Source organism: Erithacus rubecula (genome assembly GCF_903797595.1).
Source record: "Erithacus rubecula genome assembly, chromosome: 17".
Classification (NCBI taxonomy): Eukaryota; Metazoa; Chordata; class Aves; order Passeriformes; family Muscicapidae; genus Erithacus; species Erithacus rubecula.
Window position 1 is genome coordinate 7,768,390 of NC_136669.1, and position 20,475 is coordinate 7,788,864.

Genomic DNA, 20,475 nt, shown 5'->3' on the forward strand with positions numbered 1-20,475 from the left:
GGAGCAGCCCAGCATTGCTGTACCTGGGCATTTATTGTGTTTAACTCTGTCTGGCACAAACCACACTGACATTTTCCTTTTCTCCAGCTGAATGGAGGATCCACATCTTCATCTCACAGCGACCTGCAGAGTCCTGGGAAGGAATCTGAGGTAAAAACCCCAAACACTCCCTGTCCCCTTTTACACAGGGCTGTGCATTGATGAGTTTTCAATTTATCTCCCAGGCTTGGGTTAATTTGTCCCCACTCAGCAACCAAAATCCAGGCTTTTCTCTCATCCCTTGCACTGTGGGTGTTCACTGGCCCCTTTTAGGGCAGTGATTCCTGCTTGGATAATTTGGGAGGTGAAGGGATGTCTGCAGGATTTGGGATCTGAGGTGTGATTACACTGATGAGGTACAGCAAGGCTGGGGATCCATGAGGAGCAGAACTGTGAGGCTCAAGTGCAGCTTGCAGCACCAGGGCAAGCTAAACTTTTTAAAAAGCCAATTTTCTTTTTAGTTTGGAGCACAGTGAATTTATTACAGAGTTTAAAGGAGGGAGGAGTTGTTTCTGGTTACAGGCTGGGCTGAAGGGGGTTTCTGTGGTGTGGCTCAACTCTGGAAAGGGACAAAACTTGTTGGGCAAGGTGAAGTGGCAACCAAAAGTCAACACAAGGCATAGATTGGCATTCTCAGGCATGAATGACTTATCAGGTTGTTTCCTCTTTTAAAAATAAGAGGTGAGGATTTGTATTAAGAAGTAGGGGATTTTCAGAGTGCTCAACAATTTACCTTTGGCACAAGGTTCTGCTATACATGGAGCAGGTGCTCTGTGGGGTCTCTGCTGTGCTGTCCCCTGCCCCAGGGCATTTGGGATGGGAATGTGACAGCACCAAGTTACAGCAGTTGTGGGTCGTGGGTGAGCCTAGAGCTGCTGTAGGCATTCTGTGTGTGCTGAAGCTCTGTTCTATTCATGGCACAAAGCATTATATTCCTTTCTCTGCTGTGCATCTTATTACATTGCAACCCATCAACACCTTCACTATTACCTATAGCCTATCCTAACTACTATCATTACCATATTCATGTTACTATTTTCCAATCACAAAAAGTTAGTATGTCACAGTTTAAACTAGAAGTGGGTTTTCAGTTTCCTAGCAGTGGAAAATTCTGACATCTTTTCTCTACTTGCAACATGGCATATTTGTCTGTGAAAATTTTTTTGCTTGGTAAAAACATCTTTTATTTGAGATGGATTTATCCTTTGCTCTAAGTCATAAAAGCCCCTTCCAGCTCACTGCTCTTTGCCTTCTTGGCTACCCAGTAAAAGTCTCTCAGCAATTCTTCTGCATCAAAACTCGCTTTCATTCCTATACCTTCTTCAAACTCTGTATTCAAAGATCTGTCACACATTCGTATCTGTGAGTCCTTGCTGCCACACCCGCTGTTTCCCAGCCATCCCGGAGGGTTTTCCAGGCTGAGAGCGGCGGGAGGGGGGTGGCAGTGCCCTGCAGCAGCGCTGACAGTCTGTGTCTGTCCCTGCCGCGCAGGACGGAGACCCGGACAAGAGGGACCCGTTTGAGGAGAGCGGGCTGAGCCTGAGCCCCACAGCTGCCGAGGCCAAGGAGAAGGTGAGGGCCAAGCGTGTGAAGAAGCGAGCGCCGCAGATGGACTGGAACAAGAAACGGGAGATTTTCAGCAATTTCTGAGCCCCGCTGGAGCCGCTCCCCTCCCGTCCCGCCCAGCCCGGATCTCCCCGAGGTGCCTACGCCCCGTCCCGGTGTCCACGGGAGATGCTTTGTGCTCTGCTCTTCATTGGTTGCTTTTACAAGGCGTATTTTAAAGTCCTTTTTATTTTTATTTTTTATTATTATTGTTATTATTGTTATTATTATTATTATTATTGTTACTCACCAGCGATTCTCATAAGACAAATGTGACCAAAGCTCTTTTTTCTTGCTTGCTCTTGAGCCTGGCTCTGGCTGCCCACCGTCCCCCTGTTCCTATGAGAAAGGACTGGAAGAATTTTAACTCTTGTTTCTTACTTGCATCATTTAGGCATCTGTTACATCTTTTTTTTTTTTTTTTTTTTTTTTTAAATTTTTATGTGGGGTGTTTTGGCTTTGTGGGTGTCCCAGACTGAGCCCCGTGGGATGCTCTGTGCCCCTGTGGAAACATCTCATGGCTCGTGGTGGGGGTGCCAGGGACCCCCTCCCCAGCTCCCCACACCCAGCATTAGCTGCTCCCACCATGGGAAAATGGACTGTGGCTGGAAATTGTTTGTTGGCTTTGCTATTGAAGCAAAAACGTTTGTTTTGTTGGTTTTTGTTGTTGCTTTTTTTTTTTTTTTTTTTGTAATGAAGTTCCATGTGTTTCCAGTTATTTAGGAACCTCCCCCCGCATCAGCAGCTACTGCCCCGGGCAGTAAAAGCTCATTTTTCACCCCAAACAGCTCTGCAGAGGGGAGAGGGTGGGGTTTAAAAGCAAAGCCCAAACGCAAAGGGCACAGCTCTCCCCACCTGCAGCGTTGGATGTGGCAGGGGAAGGAGGGAGCAGGGCCAGCCCTGCCCCACGGAGCACGAAGAGGAGAACCACGAGATGCTACAAAAACCCTTTGGCCAGACCTGGCAGCGAGGATGACCCAACATCTGCTTCCAGGAGGGAGCACAGGGATGCAGCTGGGACTGAGGCTCAGTGCTGGGGAGTGGGGCTGGTCCAGGTGCCACCTGCCCTGGGGTTTGGTGTCCCCAGCCTGGGAGTGTCACCGTTGGAAGAGCATCCTAAAAAGGGGCTGGAGATGGAGCAGGCACTGCTGTGATGGAGCAGCACCTTTGGCTTCCCGTGGCCTCCTCCAAAGCCCCACTCTCAGCATTCAGTGTATCTTTAAAGCGTTACAGATTAAGTCCATTTAAGCTCTTTCTTGCTGCCTTTGGCTGTGTGAGTGAGGGTGGCTCAGCTGAGCAGCAGAGCTGAGTTCCCAGGGCAGGGCTGGGGCTGTCCCACTCCCTGCCAGGCTCCAGCAGCAATCCCAGCCCCGCTGTGGGAAGGGGCTGGGAATACAAAGCCACTTTTCCCAGCTGAAAAGGCAAAGGGCAGCGCTCAGCTGGCCGTGGATGAGGTGTAAACACAGAGCTGTGGCTGTGCCCTGCCTCACTCCAGCCCTCCTGGGATAAAACCCTTGGGTGGTCAGTGTGCTTGGGATGTGGGAATGGCTCTGCACGGATTTCCTAAGGAATTTCCAAATTCTGGAGCTAAAAGGTGCCTTATCACATTCTCTGCTCTCCTCAGCAGCAGGCTGGGGCTCAGCACAGGGTGTTTGGCTTCCCTGGGGAGAAGCTGCTGCCCGTGGCCTTATGCTGCTGGCAGGAGAGTGTGGAGAGCCTCAGGGGTGTGGAGATGAGTTCTCTTTAGGAAAGTTATCTTTTAGGATTGTTGGTGGGCTGAACAGGTTGAAAATAATGATTTTGGAGAGGAATTGGTGCAGGTGTTTGGAGCGAGGGGGGATGTGGAGAGGCTGCCTGCCCTTGGGGCTCTGCCATTAACAAAGACACCTCTTCCCCATCCCACTTCGAATTACCTGCTCTCTTTTTGGCCCAAAATACTATCTTCTCTCTCTGGGTAGTGTTTGGAAGGATTCCTTCTTTTCCATGGTGTGCACGTTGCTTCCTGTGCCTGGCAGTGCCCAGGCTGCACAGGGCAGAGCATTTCCAGGACACTGATGGAGGTCAGAGAACACAGACCTGGTGTAAACACCCCATTTCTCAACCAACACTGCTGCAGTTGAAGGGGGGGAAGAAAAAAAAATTAAAAAACCTTGTGTAGTTTTGAATGTAGATCAAAAGAAATCAGGTGTGCAAATCCATGTTGGTAAGATTGATTAAGATTTTCAATCTCTTAGTCCGTGGAAACTGCTCCTGGTTGAAGCATTACTGCATTCCTGACATCTTGTAGCTCAGTAGTAATTATTCAGTTCCTGTACATTTAACTTGGAAAAGAAAAATCAATAAAGTCTAAGGCTGTCAGCAGCATTGCAAACCCACCATGTACACGGTAATGTCAGTAATAAACTTGGTTTGCCATGTACCCAGCACTTATCTGCTCCTTCCTCAGCGCTCAGGGAGGGAGCCCAGAGCGGAATCGCAGCCCTTTAGCACATTGTAAACTTTGCTTCCTCCCTGGCCTCTTTAAAGAGGAGCTGGAATTAGGCCTTTGAAGCTCCACAATGAAGTCGGCACTGCCCTTTCTTTGAAGAACAAAACGCAGGGGTGGTGGTGTCCCTGTGTCAGCTCCGGGGGACACAGCCTGGCTCCCTGGCTGCTGGAACCCCTGTGGCACACAGAGTGGCCCTGCTGTGCATCACCCCTGTCCTGCTGCCAGGACACAGAGGTCACTCATTCCCTCTGCTTCTGGCTTGGGAAGGCTTCAGCTGCACCTCAGAATCCCAGGATCATCAAGGCTGGAAAAGATCTGCAGCATCATTGAGTTCAACCTGTGTCCCATCCCTACCTTGTCCCCAGCCCAGCTTTCCCTGGTTCCACTACCTCCCTGGCAGCCCCTTCCCATGTTGAACAACCTTTTCCATGCAGAAATTCCTCCTGCTGTCCACCCTGAATGTCCCCTGGCACAACTCCTGTCCTGCTGGCAGCACACCTGGTTGTGTGCAGGGCAGGTTGCCATGGTTCAGCCTTGCTTGAGGTCACCCACATCCTCCTCCCCTCAGCCAATGTCACACAAATGCCAGCAAACCTCGTGGGTGCAAAAAAAAAAACAACCCTCACCACCTTTATTAAATGAGTATTTACAAGCAGCAGCACATCCCTGAGGACAAAGCTTTTTCTCTCCAATGACTCAGTGTGGCACAGCTGGGCTGTGCTCAGCCATTCACCCAGGCTGGAGCCTTCAGCTCTGGCCCAGCAGGATTGCTGCCTCTCAAAGCCCCTTTTTCCTCTGGAGAGCTGAGCCCTTGCCAGTGGCTGTTTTCTGGAGCTGCTGCAACAGGCTCCTGTCCCCTGCAGTCACACTGCCAGCCCTGTGCCAGGCCCAGCTTTAGCAGGGCTCAGCCCAAGCAGCTTTGTGGCTCTCCAAAGGCTGGATGATCCCTCAGACTCTCTTGGCAGCTGGGCAAATGTCTTGGTTGAGGCACTGGCTGCAGCGAGGGTTCACAGGCAGGCAGGTCTGCTGCCCAAAGCCCACCAGGAGCCAGTTTATCTCCTTCCAGAGGTCCCTGGTGAGAGGAGAAACAGCAGTGTTGCCATGCAGCTGCTTGGAAGGGGTGAGGAACAACCTGTGCTGTTAATGGGATCCCTTTTCCCTTCTGCCTGTTCCTCCTGGCTTCCCCTGGAGGTGAGTCCCAGCCCTTCCTGCTCTCTTCCAGGAACAGCCCTCCCAACTTTTCCTGGTCCTGCTGAGCTGGGGGGAAACACTGCCTGTGCTCAGGCACATGTCAGGTGTGGAGATGTGCCTGTGTACATGCCAGCTGCTGATACTGAAAATAAATCACCAGAGATGCTGCCACTGGGCTCAGCAAGGCCCTGTGTGGAAAAGCATCTCTTGGATCATGGTAAACTTGGTAAGGCAAAAATCAGGGACCAAGAGCTCCACTGGTGGTGACTGACCCATCTGACAGCAACAGAACCACCAGCCAGGTGAGATGCTGCTGCAGCTCTGGCAGAGGGGAAACACCTGCAGCTACTGCAACCCTGGAAAGAGGAGGGAGCCAAAATGCAGTGCCTGAAACTGCCCCAAGCAGGACTTTGTGCAGACATGGCTCCTGCAGCCAGCACAGGCCCAGGGCTCACCTGGGCAGCCACTCCTCCAGTGCCACCCGAGTCTCCTCGGGGTACTTGGTCTCCTTCTTCACCCACTTGAGCCTGTTTGAGATCCTGTGCACGTGGGTGTCCACAGCTGGGGAGGGAGAGCCCAGAGTTTAGGTGGGGCAGGCACACCTGAGTGGAGAGAGCAGAGCCAAAGCTGCCTGTGACAGGCACCAGGCCCAGGGCAGGGGAGCAGCAGGGCGGAACGGCAGCGGAGCCTCACTCCAAACACAAACATTTTCTTCCCAGGCCCAGAGCCAAAAGCATTTGGGGTGGGTGTCTCTCCCCAGGTTCACACAGCCCAGCCAGCCTCCCTCCCAAGGCTCCCCTGCTCCCTCTGCACATTCTCATCCTCCTGGAGTTTCAGCTGAAGTTACGCAAATCGTGATCTCTGCCCCTTTTCCTTTGCCCGCATGGAAAACACATTTCATAATACCCACCAGCAGAGAGGGCTTGGGAGGCTTAGAGCAGTGTTTATAATGTGCTTTGAGCTCAAAAGCTCTGAATGCAAAGTGTATTATTGTTAGATCAGCAGTGATAAACCTGTCTCTGGGGCTAATTGGGCAAAACCCAGGAAATTGCTGTAAACAGGAAGACTAAGCCTTGCCTCCCAAATCAAAACCAAGCACACAATTCTTTGGAAAACACTTGGCTGGTTTGGCTGCCTCTGGACTTCCCTCCCCCACAGCAGGAGAACAACAGAGCCCAAGGGCTGCTGGATGCAGGGCAGGGGCCATGGCCTGTCCAGCTGATGGTCACCAGAGGGGCTGCAGGATCCAGCTCCCGCCCACTCGCTCATCCTGCCTTTCCCAGGCTCTTCCATCAAGCAGCACATTCTTTTGGAATGCTAATCTGTCCCCAGGGGCCCTGCAGGTGATGGTCCAACCCCATCTGGCACCAGTTCCCCAGGGCAGTGACTTCCCTTGGGAATTGCTGCTATCAAATCTGGGGAGAAATAGCAGCTGCTTAAATCCTCCAACTCACTGAGTGGCTGAGGGTCACATCATTCCCCCATGGAAACACTTGGCAGAGGACTGAACCAAAGAGATGTTACCAGGCTCCTGGGGGCTGGGGCTGCATGCTTCCCCTCTGCCTGGGCAATGGATTGGGATTTAGGAGAGGGATGGGAAAAACAGGGTCCAAGTTACCTATGCCAGCCACGCTGTCCCAGGCAATGTGCATGGCCAAATGGGCCATTTTGGGCCCAACTCCTGGCAGCTGCACCAGCTCCTCCACAGTGCTCGGGATGTCACCCCCGTACTTCTGCTTCAGGATGGCCGTGGTCTGCTTGATGTACTTCACCTTGTTCTGGAAAACCAAGGGGAAAGGCACACAATCCAAGCTGCTCTCCAGCACAGGGAAAACACACACACAGCCCAAAAAAACCAAGCATTCGTGAGTGTGTGTTACAGGTGAGGCCACACATGGCAGCTGTGCAAGACAGAGCCTTGACTTCTAGTTGAAATCAAAATGCTGGGAGCTCCAACCTCCCTGCACACTGCAGCCAAGAACCTCAACTTGCTGGCAAAACAAAGTGCCAAAATTGGTGCAAAATCCAGCTTTTAGCCTGACTCCAGGGGAGAGCTGCCCACAAGAAAGGCACAGGGGGTTCCTGTGTGTCTGGTGGTGATCCCACACTCACCCTCCAGAAGCCCACGGGGTAAATGATCTGCCCCAGGGTGTGCTCATCCATCTGCAGCACGCTGTCCACGGTGAGGCCGCGCCGGCGCAGGCGCAGCATGGCAGCGCTCGTCACCTGGTCCTTGGTCTGGCTGGACAGCATCAGGGCCAGCAGCACCTGGTAGCGCATCACCTGGCCACAAAGGGGACACTCAGACACCCTGGGAGGATGGGGAGGATCCAGCACCTCCCTCAGTGCAGGGTGTGCTCCCACCCTTCAGCCCTACCAGCCTCCAAGGGACTGGAAGGCTGCAACAGGAATAATCCATAAATAATCCATAAACTTTTAAATCCACCACACAATGAAGGGAGAAAAGAAACACCTTCAAGCTCATCTGTCGGAGGGCAGGGGTCTCACAGACACATCTCTGTCTGCTGGGATCTACTCCAAATATGCCAGTGCTGAGCCACAAAGGACTGGACAAAGCTTTTCCTGAGGATGACATTCTCAGGAGACCCATAGGATGCACAAGGACAAATGCCCAATGATTTTTCATTGAACTTCTATTCTAAGCAGCTTTTGAAAATCTCATAATGATTTTTCATGCAACTTCTGCTCTAAGCATCCTTTAAAAAGCCCAACCCTTTCCCACTAGGCTTCAGTAGGAACTGGGTGTCTAGCTCCAGTGAGCTCCTCAGGGAACCAAATCTGAATAACTGGGATGACAGAGACTGGGAGAAGAAGGACAAATCCCAGGAATTCCTCTGCTGCTACCACGCAGGGTTTAGCTAGGCCATCACCTCCTGTTTCCCAATTCTTTCTCCCCAGATATAATTCTGTCACACCAGAGTGAGGAGGATGATGCAACTAACCCAAAATGACCCGGGATAACATGAGACACAATCCTCCCTCCAGATCAACAACAAAGTTTACAAAACCACAGGTGCACCAGGAAAAATCCCTGAGTGCATGGAAATAGGAAAATCTCAGGGTACAAAGGAATGGTGTGAGGAGCTGAGGGTTACAACATCCACATTTTCTTGGAAGCAGAACCCCTTTTCCCCAGGGAAGAGAAGCTATTTCCGTGTGGTGCACCACGTGCCTCAGCTGCCAGCCCACGTGGCTGAGAGCGTGTGACAGCTCTGGGGCTGGGGTCAGAGCTCATCTTCTCCCCAGGGATCCCAGCCCAGGGCAGGATGCCAGCAGCATGGACAGCAATCCATGTGCCAAGACTGTCCAGCTGTGTCCTCCTGATCCCTCCCTCAGAGCCCTGCAGGTCCTGCTGCTCCTCTGAGCCTGCCTCTGGATCATCCCCACATTCCCAATCCAGAGCTGCTCCACGTCCATGGGGTTGGATTAGCTGGTCTCCAAAGTCACCCTAACAATTCTGAGATTCTCTGATTCCCACATTCCACTCCACTGCTCCTCCAAGCCTGCCCATGAGTGCTTCCCATGTTCCTCTGCATTCCACAGCCACTTTGCTGGATACTTCCCTTGGACTCCTACAGAGATTTTTAAGGAAAAAAGGAACATGGCTTCATGCCCTGCCAGCACCTTCCTCCATAAGGCAGCACTGCCCCTCACATTCATCACATCCTCTGGGACCAATCCCAGCCCAGAGCCATGATCCAGTTTCTGTCCTGGAAACATCCCAAGTGGGACAGATCCAGGGGCAGCAGGAGGATGAGGGAAGCTGTTTCCTTGTGCCTGATGGATCTGGTAGCAGGATGATGTTACCCATGGATGCTGTTATGTGTGGAAATGCTGTTCCCTGTGGGAATGCTGTTCCCTGTGGATGCTGTTACCTGTGGAGGTGCACTGCTGTCATAGCACTTGTGCACTCCCATCTCATCCACAGGAGCATCCCTGCTGCTCCTCATCTCCCGGATGCGCTCCAGCTGCTCCCGCCAGTCCCGTGGCTCCCAGGGCGCTCTCGGGGGCTCGGCCCCATCCCCCTCATAGGCAATGGCAAGGCTCTTCCTCTTCCTGCTCTGCCTCGGGATGCTGGGTGTGCCCTGGATCTGGTTCCCTGCATAGGATGGCAGAGATTCCAGCATTGAGGAAAGATGCCTCCACCCCTTACAGAGCTCAGTGACAGACCCACCAAGCACCCAGGGGACCCTGACCAGGGTGAGCTCGCTCCCCTGAGTCCCAACCCAAATACTGCACATGCCCCAGTCCCAAGCAGAGCCAGCACAGTGTGAGGGAGGGATGGAGGACCTGGGAGACAAGTGGCAACAGGTGAAACAGTGGGGTCACATGTCACACCATGGGGACACATGTCCCAAACACAGGTGAGGCTGCTGAAGGTGCACCCCCAGCCCAGGGAGGGATGTGACAAGGACACCCAGCCCCCGTCCCCAGCCAGGCCGGGCCCCTGGTGCAGCCCCAGCCGCTCCCTGTGCCCAGCACAGCCCGATCCCCCTTCCCAGAATCAGCAACTTCCCCTCTCCCGCACACCCCGTGTCCCCATCACCTATCCCCTCACCCCCAGGAAGCCGCGATCCATCTCTCATACTCTCGATCCTGCCCGTACCCTCATCCCTTTCCCGTACCCCCATCACCTGTCTGTACCCCATTCCCTGTCTGTATCCCTGTCCATACCCCATCCCCTATCCCGTACCCCCATCCCTTTCTGTACCCTGATCCCCTATCTCGTATCCCCATCCCTTTCTGTACCCTGATCCCCTATCCTGTACCCCATCTCCTGTCCCGTACCCCATCCCCTTTCCCGTACTCCATTCCATGTCCATATTCTCTATCCCCTATCCCGTACCTCATCCCTGTCTGTACCCCGATCTCCCATCCTGTGCCCCCATCCCGTACCCCACCCCTGTTCCGTACCCCCATTCCCTTTCCCGTACCCCCATCCCCATCCCAGTCCGTACCCCCATTCCCTTTCCCGTGCCCCCATTCCCTTTCCCGTACCCCCGGTCCGTACCCCCATTCCCTTTCCCGTACCCCCATCCCCATCCCAGTCCGTACCCCCATTCCCTTTCCCGTGCCCCCATTCCCTTTCCCGTACCCCCATTCCCTTTCCCGTGCCCCCATTCCCTTTCCCGTACCCCCATGCCCACCCCGGTCCGTACCCCCGCCGCCCCGGGCCGAGCGCAGCCGCCTCAGGGCCGCGCAGGCCGCGGGCCGGGGCCGGGCCGCGCTCATGGCGGCCCCGGGAACTACCGGGAAAACTACCGGGAACTACCGGGCCCGGCGGGACGCGGGGCAGCCGGAACGGGCGGGGCCTGAGCGGGGGCGGCGCCGACACCGGGCCCCGAGCGGAGCGGGCCGGGGGCGGCGGGGCCGGGCCGGGCCGGGCCGGGCTCGGGGTGAGTGACGGGGGGCCCGCGGTGCGAGGGGCCGCGCTGCCACCCCGCTGTGCTTGAGGGGCTGTGCTGTCCCCGCCGTGTGTTTGTGGGGTCTGGGGTGTGACCCCCGCTGTGTCTGGGGTCTGGGTATGACTCCGTTGTGTTTGGGAGATTTGTGCTGTGACCCCCATTGCATTTGGTGTCTGTGCTGTGAGCCCTGCTATGTTTGGGGTCTATGCTGTGATCCCCGTTATTGGGGGGTCTGGGATGTGACCCCTGTTGTGTTTAGGGTCTGTGCTGTGGCTCCTATTGTGTTTGGGGTCTGTGATGTGACCCCCACTGTGTTTGGGGTCTGGGGTGTGACCCCTGTTGTGTTTGGGATCTGTGGCATGTCCTGGCTTGGGGATGGGATGTGGCATGTTCTGGCTTATTTGGGGGTGGCAGGGGGACAATGTGCCATTGCCTGTGTGTCCCTGGGGACAGGGGGCTGGGGGCTGTGTGTGTCCCCAAAGATGGTGGGCTGGTGTCCATGTTGTGTCCCCTGGTGACACTGGGCTGGTGTCCATGGCATGTCCCCTGGGATGCAGGGACAGGCTCTGTGGTGCATCCCTGGGATTGCTGTGCCCAAGGTGTGGGATGTCCCTGGGGATGGAGGCACCTGGGGTTGTGCATGGTCATGTCAAGGGGCCAGGTCCCCAAGGGACAGGGGGACACTTTCTGGAGGTTGTTGTAATGGCCAACCTTGTCCTTGCCCCATCTTTCTCTTGCCATGGCAGCTTGGATGTTCCAGCACTCAGATTTGTAAATCCGTCCTCTCTTCCACATTGACAGCACAGCACGGTGTGCTTGGCCTTTGCTTTGGGAACAAGCCCACATCCTCCAAAAAGTGTGTGCACATGGATATGCTGCATAAATCAGGGAGCATTCAGAGCTCTCTGGAAAGGCAGCCCTGTGTTCCATGGGGAGCTGTGGGATGTGGGTGCTGAAGGCAGGAGCAGCACGAGCTCCCTCAGTCTTGGGCTTCTCCCACCTTTGAAAAGGCTGGAGACACCTGAGCTCTTTGGGAAAGCCCCGGTGTGATGCTGCTATTGGGGTTTTCCTGCTGAAGTACCCCCTGTTGTGTGTTTGCAGGGCCTCAGCACTTGGCAGCAATGGCAAAGCCTCAGGGCAAGGACTCCGGGCTGAAGGAGAAGTTCAGGAACCTCCTGGGGCTGGGAACGTCCCGGGGAAGTTCAAAGTCGACGGAGGGCAAGCAGACAGAGTTTATCATCACTGCAGAAATACTCAAGGTGTGAGAGCTGAGTGGGGTGGGGGTGGTGCCTGGGGTACCTCAGCTGAGGGGATCAGGAGGGCTTGCTCCTTTCCTGGGTTTTTGGGCATTCATTTCCCTCTCCTCATCTCTCAACTCATTCTCTAGTGAACTGGATGTAGAACTCACCTACTTTGCAGCTCCAGCATTTGAGTTATTTACTCTTTGGAGATACTTGTTATTTTGGGTTATGGGGTATTTCCCTGTCCTCTCTTTTTTTATAGTCTGAGCTTGATGAAGTTTCTGTGGTGACAGTTTCCACAAGCTGGGAACTGTTTCTGTTTTATGAAAACCTTACGGTTCTGTGGAGATGAAAAATACAATAATTGATTCCAGTAATTGCTACCACAAGTCTGTAAGAAGAGTGGTTGGCACACAAGGAGGAAAATGTAAAAGAAAAAAAAAGGGAGAAGGAGACTAGAATTCCTTCTCCCCTTGGAGAAATGGATAAGTGTTTCTGGTCAGATAAACTGTTAGCTTATTTCTCCATTTCTTTCCAGGAACTGAGCATAGAGTGTGGATTGAGTAACAGGATACGAGCAATCAGTCAAGTTTGTGAAGTGGCAAAAACCAAAAAAATTGAAGAGGTGAGTTCCAAAGTGTTCAGTGAGTACTGGAAGGAATGAAATTTGAGCAGCAGATCTCAAACTATCTTAAGAGACTTCTGTTGTTTAGAAAGCTTTTTAAAATGGGTGATCCCAGAAGCTGTTTGTGCTGTAAAAGGAAATTAGTGTGCCCAACCTTCCACTCTGGAGAAGAGGGGATGGAGCTGTTGGGCTTCCTGGAAGGAGAATGCTGGGGATATTCAGGGTAGTTCATAGGAGATGATGTTTAGAGGGGTTTTCTTATCTCCTCCTGCCTTGTTAATAAGCAGCCCCCAATTGGTTTTGAACTCATCTTGTAGCTGTGTGAAGGCTCCTGTACAAATATTCCCACTTGAAGTGAGTGTGGAATGAGGAATTCTAGTTTCTGGGGTGTAGGGCTGGGTGTGGTGTCTGCTGGGCTTGATCTGTGATTGTCCCTCAGAACAGACAGCTCCAGACACGAAACCCCTGGATCTTAATCATGAATTGCTAGAATTCATTGGGAGCTGCTGGCTGGGGATCCCAGGAGCAGCTGAGCTGTCCTGGCTGACGCTTTTGCTTTGGTTTTTGGTTTTGTGTGTGCTCCCAGCACGCCGTGGAGGCCGTGTGGAAGGTGGTGGCTGACATGCTGCAGCCGGAGCGTCCCGCCGAGGCCAGGCACGCCGTGCTCCACCTGCTCAAGTCCATCGTGCAGGGACAGGTGACAACAACCCCACGGGGCAGGGAACACTCACCTAAACTGGCCTTTGTGCAGGGGGCAAATGGCAAAAGCACCAGGGAGCTCTTCTCTACAAAATCTTCCTATTTGTAATTTTGGTTGTGTCTCATAAATGAGAAGAGGACGCATTTTCATTTGAAGTCTTGGTTTGACCTTGTAGCAAAACTTTTCATACAGCTCATAGAAAGCTGTTCTGGTTTGGGGTAACGCTCTTAAGAAAGAGGAAGTACTTTGGGTTAAGTTCAGTATAATTCAGCAGAATGGATGTGGTCTTTGCCCAGACCTCCTAGTCCCAGTTTGCAGCTGGTTTTGATGTTTCAGGTATGCAAGAGGTTTTTTGTGAGACATTTCTAGCCTGGCCAAGTTCAGCACACAGTGAATTCTTCAGATTTCCCAACGTGTTGCACAAACATGGAGCTGAATCAGCCCAAAGTTGTCATTTTCAGTGTTCTCAGAAAGCAGGGGTGGATGCTTATGAAGAGAGTAGGCACTGATTTAACAAAAAGATAATTTGAAGCATGAAGATTACTCAGGTAGACAGGCCTTAACTCCTTTCATTTTTTATTTCAAGGGTGAGAGATTAGGGATCCTCAGAGCCCATTTTTTTAAGGTCATTAAGGATTATCCCTCCAATGAAGATTTGCATGAACGGCTCGAGGTGTTCAAGGCTCTGACAGAGAACGGACGATACATCACCTACTTGGAGGAGGAGCTGGGTGAGCATTGTCCCAGCCCCTCTTCAGTTTGCTGGGAATAAACCAGAGACATCCAGTGATAACAGAAAAATGTTTGTGGTGTCATTCCTGGGTGGAAACTGTATTGTAACAGATTTTTTTTCTTTTTTTTTAGCTGATTTTGTGCTACAGTGGATGGATGTTGGGTTGACTTCTGAGTTCCTCCTGGTTTTGGTGAACCTGGTGAAATTCAATAGCTGCTATCTGGAAGACTATGTAGCTGACATGGTCCAGTAAGTTGTATTTTTTAACTCCTGCCTGGTTATTCCTGGTAAATTACAGACAAAGTTGTAGATCAATATCCACCAACTGGGATATTTTTCATCCCCATCTGGATCTGTTTTGTCCCAGGTAATTTCTGACAAATATTTGAGTTTCAGTTCTTGCGGTGCTCAGATCTGTTTTAGTTTAACATTTAAATGTGTTTTTCCCATTCCCTGTTTGCATTGCTTTATCTCACAAGGGTCTGTGCTGTTGCATTACCTGGGCTGCATTTAAGTCTCTCTTTAACTCTATAAAAGAGACTACAGAGCTCAGTGTCCCTTGGGGTGTCACCAACATTGCCACAGGAAGGGCAATGAGGAGTTAAATAACATGGCAATTAACCTGACTGTTCTGGCTCTTTGTAATTTGCCTAAAGTCATGTGGAGCAAACAATTCTAATTAAATGTTCTTTCTTAACAGTAAGATCTGCCTCTTGTGCATTCAGACCTCATCATCTATGGACATAGAGGTCAGTGATCTGAGTTTTAGTACTGCAGAACTCTTTGAAGTTCTTTGAAACAGTAACTTTTACAAATAAAATCAGATCATCAGACTCTGGGTTTATTCTCATCTTTCAAGAGAGCTGATGCAATATTATGTTATTTGTAAGCCAATAAATCTGATACACCAATAATTTATTCCAGAGCAAACAGAGCATTGATCAATTTGATAAGTCAATTGACAATGCTTTAAAAAAAAACCCTAACCAAAACCAAAAATATCATCATCCCTTTTGACTTCCAGAATATTTCCTGGGTGTGCCAGGTGAGGATTTGACCTGATTGATTCACAGAGAAGTGTCCAACCATTTTGTCTGTCCTTTTCCCAAAGATTTCCTTGCAAGTCCTGGATGCAGTTGTTTGTTACAACTGCCTGCCCTCGGAGAACCTGCCCGTGTTCATCATCACCCTGTGCCGCACCATCAACGTGAAGGAGCTCTGTGAGCCCTGCTGGAAGGTCAGAGCCTCTGCTTGAATGAATGAATTCCCTCCTGGGTGAAGTGTCAGACATACCTGTGCACGTCTGTCACCAGTTTCAGCTTGGTTTTAAGAGTAAATTAAAAATTGCTGAAGCAATGAGGGATCAGCATCTCATTAGTGCAAGTCATGTCACATCCGTGGGATTCTCCCCTGGTTTCAGCTGGTGTGACAGGCTTCTGTCCTGGCTTGGGAAAGGCAGGACACATTTCCTCCAGAAGCATGGCCAGTGAAATCCATGTTTAGCTGCTGAGTGTTGTAACAATTGGGGATTGAGGTGTTCTCTCTGGATTTGCAGCTCATGCGCAACCTCTTGGGAACTCACTTGGGACACAGTGCCATCTACAACATGTGCAGGATCATGGAGGACAGGTAAAGGAGGAGGATCCAGCAAATCCTAGGAATTCAGTAAGGTCCCAGTGGAACAGATGGGGAGTCAGCAGCCTCAGTAGAAAAAGTTGAAGGTCGTGGTGCTTAGAACTAAATTCCCTTTCTAGTTACGCTGCTGAAATGCTCATTTGGGGCATTTCTGAATTTAATTTGCCTCTGTTTAAAGTTGTGGTGAATGATTTTCTGCTCTTCATGTTTGCCCATTGCTGTGCAAGGCCCTTATGTGTAACAGCTGGGAATTCCTGTTGGGACAGGGCATATTCCTGTTGACTTTGTATGCTGAATTAATTGTGGCATGGTCTGATGTTCCCTTCCCCCTGTCCTTAGATCCTACATGGCAGATGCAGCCCTGCTGAGAGGAGCTGTGTTCTTTGTTGGGATGGCTTTGTGGGGGGCTCATCGCCTCAATTCCCTCAGGAACTCCCCAACTTCAGTGCTGCCTTCATTCCTCAAGGTAGGCTGCCATGCTAGGGGAACTTTTTCATCACTTGGACAAATTTAGACCTAAAACTTGGCCTCCTACACCAAAGAGGTCTTTGTAGACCTGGAGGATGAGAGGGAGAAGTGGTAAAACAAGAGGATTTATGTCTGTAGCTGAGGCCTCCTCCTCGAATATCTTTGGCCAGAAGAGCAAAGTCTGCATCCTTTCTAGCAAATACCTACATTGTGGGTACTTCAGCTTAAAAAATAAAATACAAAGCAACAACTTTCACTTCCCAGTGGGTGATATAAAAAAGTGAGGGAGGGTGTCTTCAGTGGCAGCCTCAGAGCTCTCAAAATCTCCTCATCTGAGTGCCTGAAGCAGGAATTACTGGGTTTAATCCCCTTGGTGTGCCTGTAGGATGGGGCTGTGTCTGCCATCTGAGCTACAGCTGCTCACAGCAGAGCAGAACTGCTCTTGAGAAAGTGATTCTGTGCTGTGTCCTTTGTGTGCACAGACTTGAATGGATTATCTCAGGTCTCCAGGCTGATTCCCTAGTTAACAGGCATTGGAATGCAGAGGGTTTCTGGGCTCTGCTGCCCAAGTGCTCACTGACTGAAGTGCTTTGGCTTCCAGGCCATGACCTGTCCCAACGCAGTCGTGTCCTACGAGATCGTTCTGTCCATCACGCGCCTGATCAAGAAATACGGGAAGGAGCTGCAGGCTGTGACCTGGGACATCCTCCTGGACATCATGGAGAGACTGCTGCAGCAGCTGCAGGTGCATCTTGGGCCTGCCTGGGTGTGCTTCCAGTGCCAAGGCTTTGCCAGAAATTGTTTTGCAGATTGATCTGTTTGTGCACTGCAGGGAAATCGAAGCTGAGAAGGGCTTAGCCCAGTCCTCACTGCTGTGGTTCTCTGAGGTTTCTGTTTGGATTTAAAATTAGCACTTTTTGGCAAGGTGGGACTCTTTCAGGAATGGTTTTGTCTCTTTTCAGGTTCTGGAGAGCCAAGAGCTGAAGTCCATTGTCCATGATCTTTTGACCACAGTAGAAGAACTGTGTGACCAGAATGATTTTCATGGCTCTGAAGAGAGATTTTTTGAGCTGGTGGAAAGATGTGCTGATCAGAGACCAGTAAGGCTTTATTATTGTCTTCCTTTTGACTCTCTTCTGTTACAGCTCAAATTTGAGAGTCCTGAAATAGGAAATGGTCAGAAAATCCCAGCCAGAACTTCCATGAGCCTTATTCCCATGGAGGGGTTTGGGGAATAGATTTATTATGTTTGCTTATACACTGAAAACACTTTTTGGTCTTTCCATGAAGGAATCTTCTGTATTAAACCTGATAACATACAGAGCTCAGTCCATCCACCCTGCCAAAGATGGCTGGATTCACAACCTGCAGCTCTTAATGGAGAGGTTCTTCAGGTAGGAAATCATAACTTTGGGAACTTCTTACTTTTAAGAAGCACTTTCAAGTATTTCTTGCCACCTTGTCATGATAGATAATTTTGTTTTCTGAAGTTCTGACGTTCTGAAGTTCTAAGTTAGCTGAGAAGTGTGGTAGTCCCAGGGCACAGCACATGAAAGGACTTATTTGAAGGAAGAAAAGCTTTCCACCGAGTTCTTTATGCTGCTTTTTTCTTCTTCTCTTTCTTTCCATTCAAAACTATTCCAATTAACTTAGGCAGTTGTGTTCCACTCCACAGCACTTTGTAGTTCAGACACCAAACAAGATTTTCCTGTTAAGCATTAGGGTTGCATATGGTTATCCAGTATTCCAGTTATCTGGTTTTGAGTGGTGCTCCCTAAGGGATTCTGTGCTCTGAAACATCAACACAGAGCAATAACAAACTTCTGTCTCCTCTGTGAAATGCTGCCAAAGAGCAGCTCTTCCTCAGTGCCATGTGTTTGGTTTTAAATTTGCTCACCAGAGCACTTGTTCTTCTGACATGTGCTTCCTAGTTTGGATTGGAAATGGGCAAGCTGCAATTACAGGTCTGCAGGAGTAAAAGTTGAATTGGGATTTGAATTTCCAGTTGTTCATGAATCTGATTTCAGATGTGGAGACATTAATTGAGGGCTCAGCTGATCTCTCACAGTTACTGTTTCAACTCTGAAAAAGTTTCTTATTTTCCTTTAGTTTTACTTTTCTCTTCCCTAAATACCAACAACTCTATTTTTTTTACTTTGAATTTGCTTTTCCTGTTTTAGGAATGAGAGCCGTAGTGCTGTTAGGATTAAAATTCTGGATGTGCTGTCCTTTGTGCTGAGCATCAACAGACAGTTCTATGAGGTGGGTGTTGGCCTGGGGGTCCCAGCTGAGGACTCAGGTGGGTGGGAAAGCCTTTGGTGGGACACATTTTCCATTTTCAAATTTCACATTTTTTCAGGTCTTCTCTGTGAGTAAGGCACAGCCCTGGGCTCTAAATCTCACCCACACTGTTTGGGATGCTTGTAGGGGGATTGGCCATTATTTGTCCTTAGCTTGATACAGGAATGTGCAACTTGCAGTGGGAGCTGCAGGGTTTTGAGGACAGAACTGGTTTTGTCTTGGTTTCCCTGTTTTGAGGCCTTTAATTCCAAGTTCATTTTGTTTTGGAAGAATTGGTAGTCGATGTGAGAGGTGCAAATCTGATTTAAAAGCTTTGTAAAAGGATGGGGACTGGACATATTGAGCAGTGACTGGCCTTGGTGCTTGTAGTTTAATTGCTGTCCAAGATGGAAACTGAGAGAGGAACTGGGGAAGAGCTCCAGGGATATCTTGAGCTCCTCAGGATGTGCCCAAAGTGCCAGAGGGCAGGAAGAGGCAGAGATGCTCCCTGGGCTCCTTCAAGATTTGTGACAACATGAAGCTGTTGGTATTTCCTCACTCAAAAACCAAGGCCTAGAAATCCCCTGGCTGTTTGAGCCTGGGCTGTCAAATCCATAGGACAGACAAAAACCAAAGCACTGAAAATTTCAATAAAACCCACAAATACCTGGAGGGATGGCAGACAAATATTTGTTGGATGGAAAGGGAGATGAAGGAATGAAACAGTGAAGGAACAAGAGTTGCTGAGTTCTTTTGTTTGCAGTTCTTTCTGTAATGTGGTGAACATCTGACAGCTTAGGAAGGTCTGTGTTCTTGCAGGAAGAGCTGATAAACCTGGTGGTGATCTCCCAGCTGGCTCACATCCCAGAGGATAAAGACCATCAGGTCAGAAAATTGGCCACTCAGCTGCTGGTGGACCTGGCTGAAGGCTGCAACACTCATCACTTCAACAGCCTGCTGGATATCATAGAGAAGGTGAAGAAAACTTGCAGGGCTGGCAGCTTTTCCAGCAGGGATGGCTTCCTGAGGCTTTCCTCTCCTTCCAGCATGGAAACAGAGAAAGGATGTGCTGCAGGTTTAAGCCATGTGTTGCTTTTCTCTTTCAAAGGTGGCTGCACATTCTCTGTCATCTCCTTCAGAACTGGAAGAGAGGGACTTGCTGTCATATTCAGCTTCTCTGGAGGATGTCAAGACAGCAGTTCTTGGGCTCCTGATAATTCTTCAGGTAAATGCTGCAGAGCATTAAACACAGAATGTCCATAGTACTCATCTGCTGGACTTGGCTTTTTAGACAACACTTCTCTCACTATTAAATATTCTGACTTTTGTTTAACTATTTAATATTTTAACTCTTGTTTTGGTCAATCCTTTGATTGTGAGCACTGTGGGAACTGTTTGCTAGGTGTTGTATTTTCTTAACTCCCATTGTACAACTCAGATTTGCCTGTGGGGAGGGAGGATGTGGCCATAAATTAGCAGAAAGGAGGAGTTCATAACCTTGAGTAGTAATAGATCTGTTGTGTTTGGGCAGCATGCCCTGGGCTGTGGTGAAGGGCAGCCTCTGGAGCTGCTCTGGAGTCTTTGCAGAGCTTCCTTCCAGAGCCACCTGTTCATGTTCTGTTGAGGATGACATTTTTGCTGCATTTCTGCTGGAATTGGCAGTGCAGCCCCAGGTTTGTGACAGAGCCCTGGGGCTGGGCTGTGTTTCTGTGCCTGCAGACCAAGCTGTACAGTTTGCCCTCCAGCCACGCCACGCGGGTGTACGAGATGCTGATCCAGCACGTCCAGCGCCACTACCACTACTCCTACAGCCTCCCTGTGGCCAGCAGCATCAGGCTGCAGGTAGGAGCAGCCCCCCTGCTCCCAGGGCCACTGCTGCACAATCCTCTGGGATTTCTGGGTGGCAGGTGGGGACTGGGTGCTCTAGAGCTTGCAAGAAGTAGAAGGAAATGTTTCTTGGCTCACACAGGTATGTAAATGCAGTGTGGCACCAACCTCCTGCAGAAGGCACCTCTTAAAAATCTTTTTGCACCTGGAAAAATCT

At 50.5% G+C, this 20,475-nt stretch overlaps 3 protein-coding genes across 9 annotated transcripts in view; 2 read left to right on the forward strand and 1 right to left on the reverse strand.

Moving 5' to 3' along the window:
• Nucleotides 1-4,063, forward strand: part of NHERF2 (NHERF family PDZ scaffold protein 2) — a 31,257-nt gene extending 27,194 nt beyond the window's left edge. For both annotated transcript variants that reach the window (XM_079320614.1, XM_079320613.1), the window contains exons 6-7: nucleotides 88-150; nucleotides 1,531-4,063. In XM_079320614.1, the coding sequence (XP_079176740.1) occupies nucleotides 88-150; nucleotides 1,531-1,689 (222 nt within the window). In that variant the 3' untranslated portion in view covers nucleotides 1,690-4,063. The remainder of the gene's footprint in view (nucleotides 1-87; nucleotides 151-1,530) is intronic.
• Nucleotides 4,064-4,741: 678 nt separating this feature from the next.
• On the reverse strand, nucleotides 4,742-10,637 carry NTHL1 (nth like DNA glycosylase 1). 2 transcript variants are annotated; one of them, XM_079321245.1, is made up of 6 exons: nucleotides 10,504-10,637; nucleotides 9,220-9,443; nucleotides 7,436-7,606; nucleotides 6,942-7,101; nucleotides 5,779-5,884; nucleotides 4,742-5,204 (listed from the first exon to the last, which is right to left on the reverse strand). In XM_079321245.1, exons 1-6 carry the CDS (start codon nucleotides 10,574-10,576, stop codon nucleotides 5,081-5,083), a joined length of 858 nt encoding a protein of 285 aa, XP_079177371.1. In that variant the 5' UTR covers nucleotides 10,577-10,637; the 3' UTR covers nucleotides 4,742-5,080. The 2 variants fall into 2 exon arrangements, 1 of the variants encoding a protein (XP_079177371.1); XR_013776271.1 differs by having other exon boundaries at nucleotides 5,069-5,204; nucleotides 5,779-5,925.
• Nucleotides 10,575-20,475, forward strand: part of TSC2 (TSC complex subunit 2) — a gene marked incomplete at its 5' end in the record, with an annotated part of 33,758 nt that continues 23,857 nt past the window's right edge. For all 5 annotated transcript variants that reach the window (XM_079321240.1, XM_079321242.1, XM_079321241.1 and 2 more), the window contains 17 exons: nucleotides 10,575-10,740; nucleotides 11,851-12,008; nucleotides 12,529-12,615; nucleotides 13,202-13,312; nucleotides 13,902-14,046; nucleotides 14,180-14,297; nucleotides 14,749-14,797; nucleotides 15,160-15,285; nucleotides 15,604-15,677; nucleotides 16,023-16,149; nucleotides 16,753-16,896; nucleotides 17,114-17,251; nucleotides 17,442-17,545; nucleotides 18,332-18,413; nucleotides 19,251-19,406; nucleotides 19,540-19,656; nucleotides 20,151-20,273. In XM_079321240.1, the coding sequence (XP_079177366.1) occupies nucleotides 10,575-10,740; nucleotides 11,851-12,008; nucleotides 12,529-12,615; nucleotides 13,202-13,312; nucleotides 13,902-14,046; nucleotides 14,180-14,297; nucleotides 14,749-14,797; nucleotides 15,160-15,285; nucleotides 15,604-15,677; nucleotides 16,023-16,149; nucleotides 16,753-16,896; nucleotides 17,114-17,251; nucleotides 17,442-17,545; nucleotides 18,332-18,413; nucleotides 19,251-19,406; nucleotides 19,540-19,656; nucleotides 20,151-20,273 (2,025 nt within the window). The remainder of the gene's footprint in view (nucleotides 10,741-11,850; nucleotides 12,009-12,528; nucleotides 12,616-13,201; nucleotides 13,313-13,901; nucleotides 14,047-14,179; nucleotides 14,298-14,748; nucleotides 14,798-15,159; nucleotides 15,286-15,603; nucleotides 15,678-16,022; nucleotides 16,150-16,752; nucleotides 16,897-17,113; nucleotides 17,252-17,441; nucleotides 17,546-18,331; nucleotides 18,414-19,250; nucleotides 19,407-19,539; nucleotides 19,657-20,150; nucleotides 20,274-20,475) is intronic.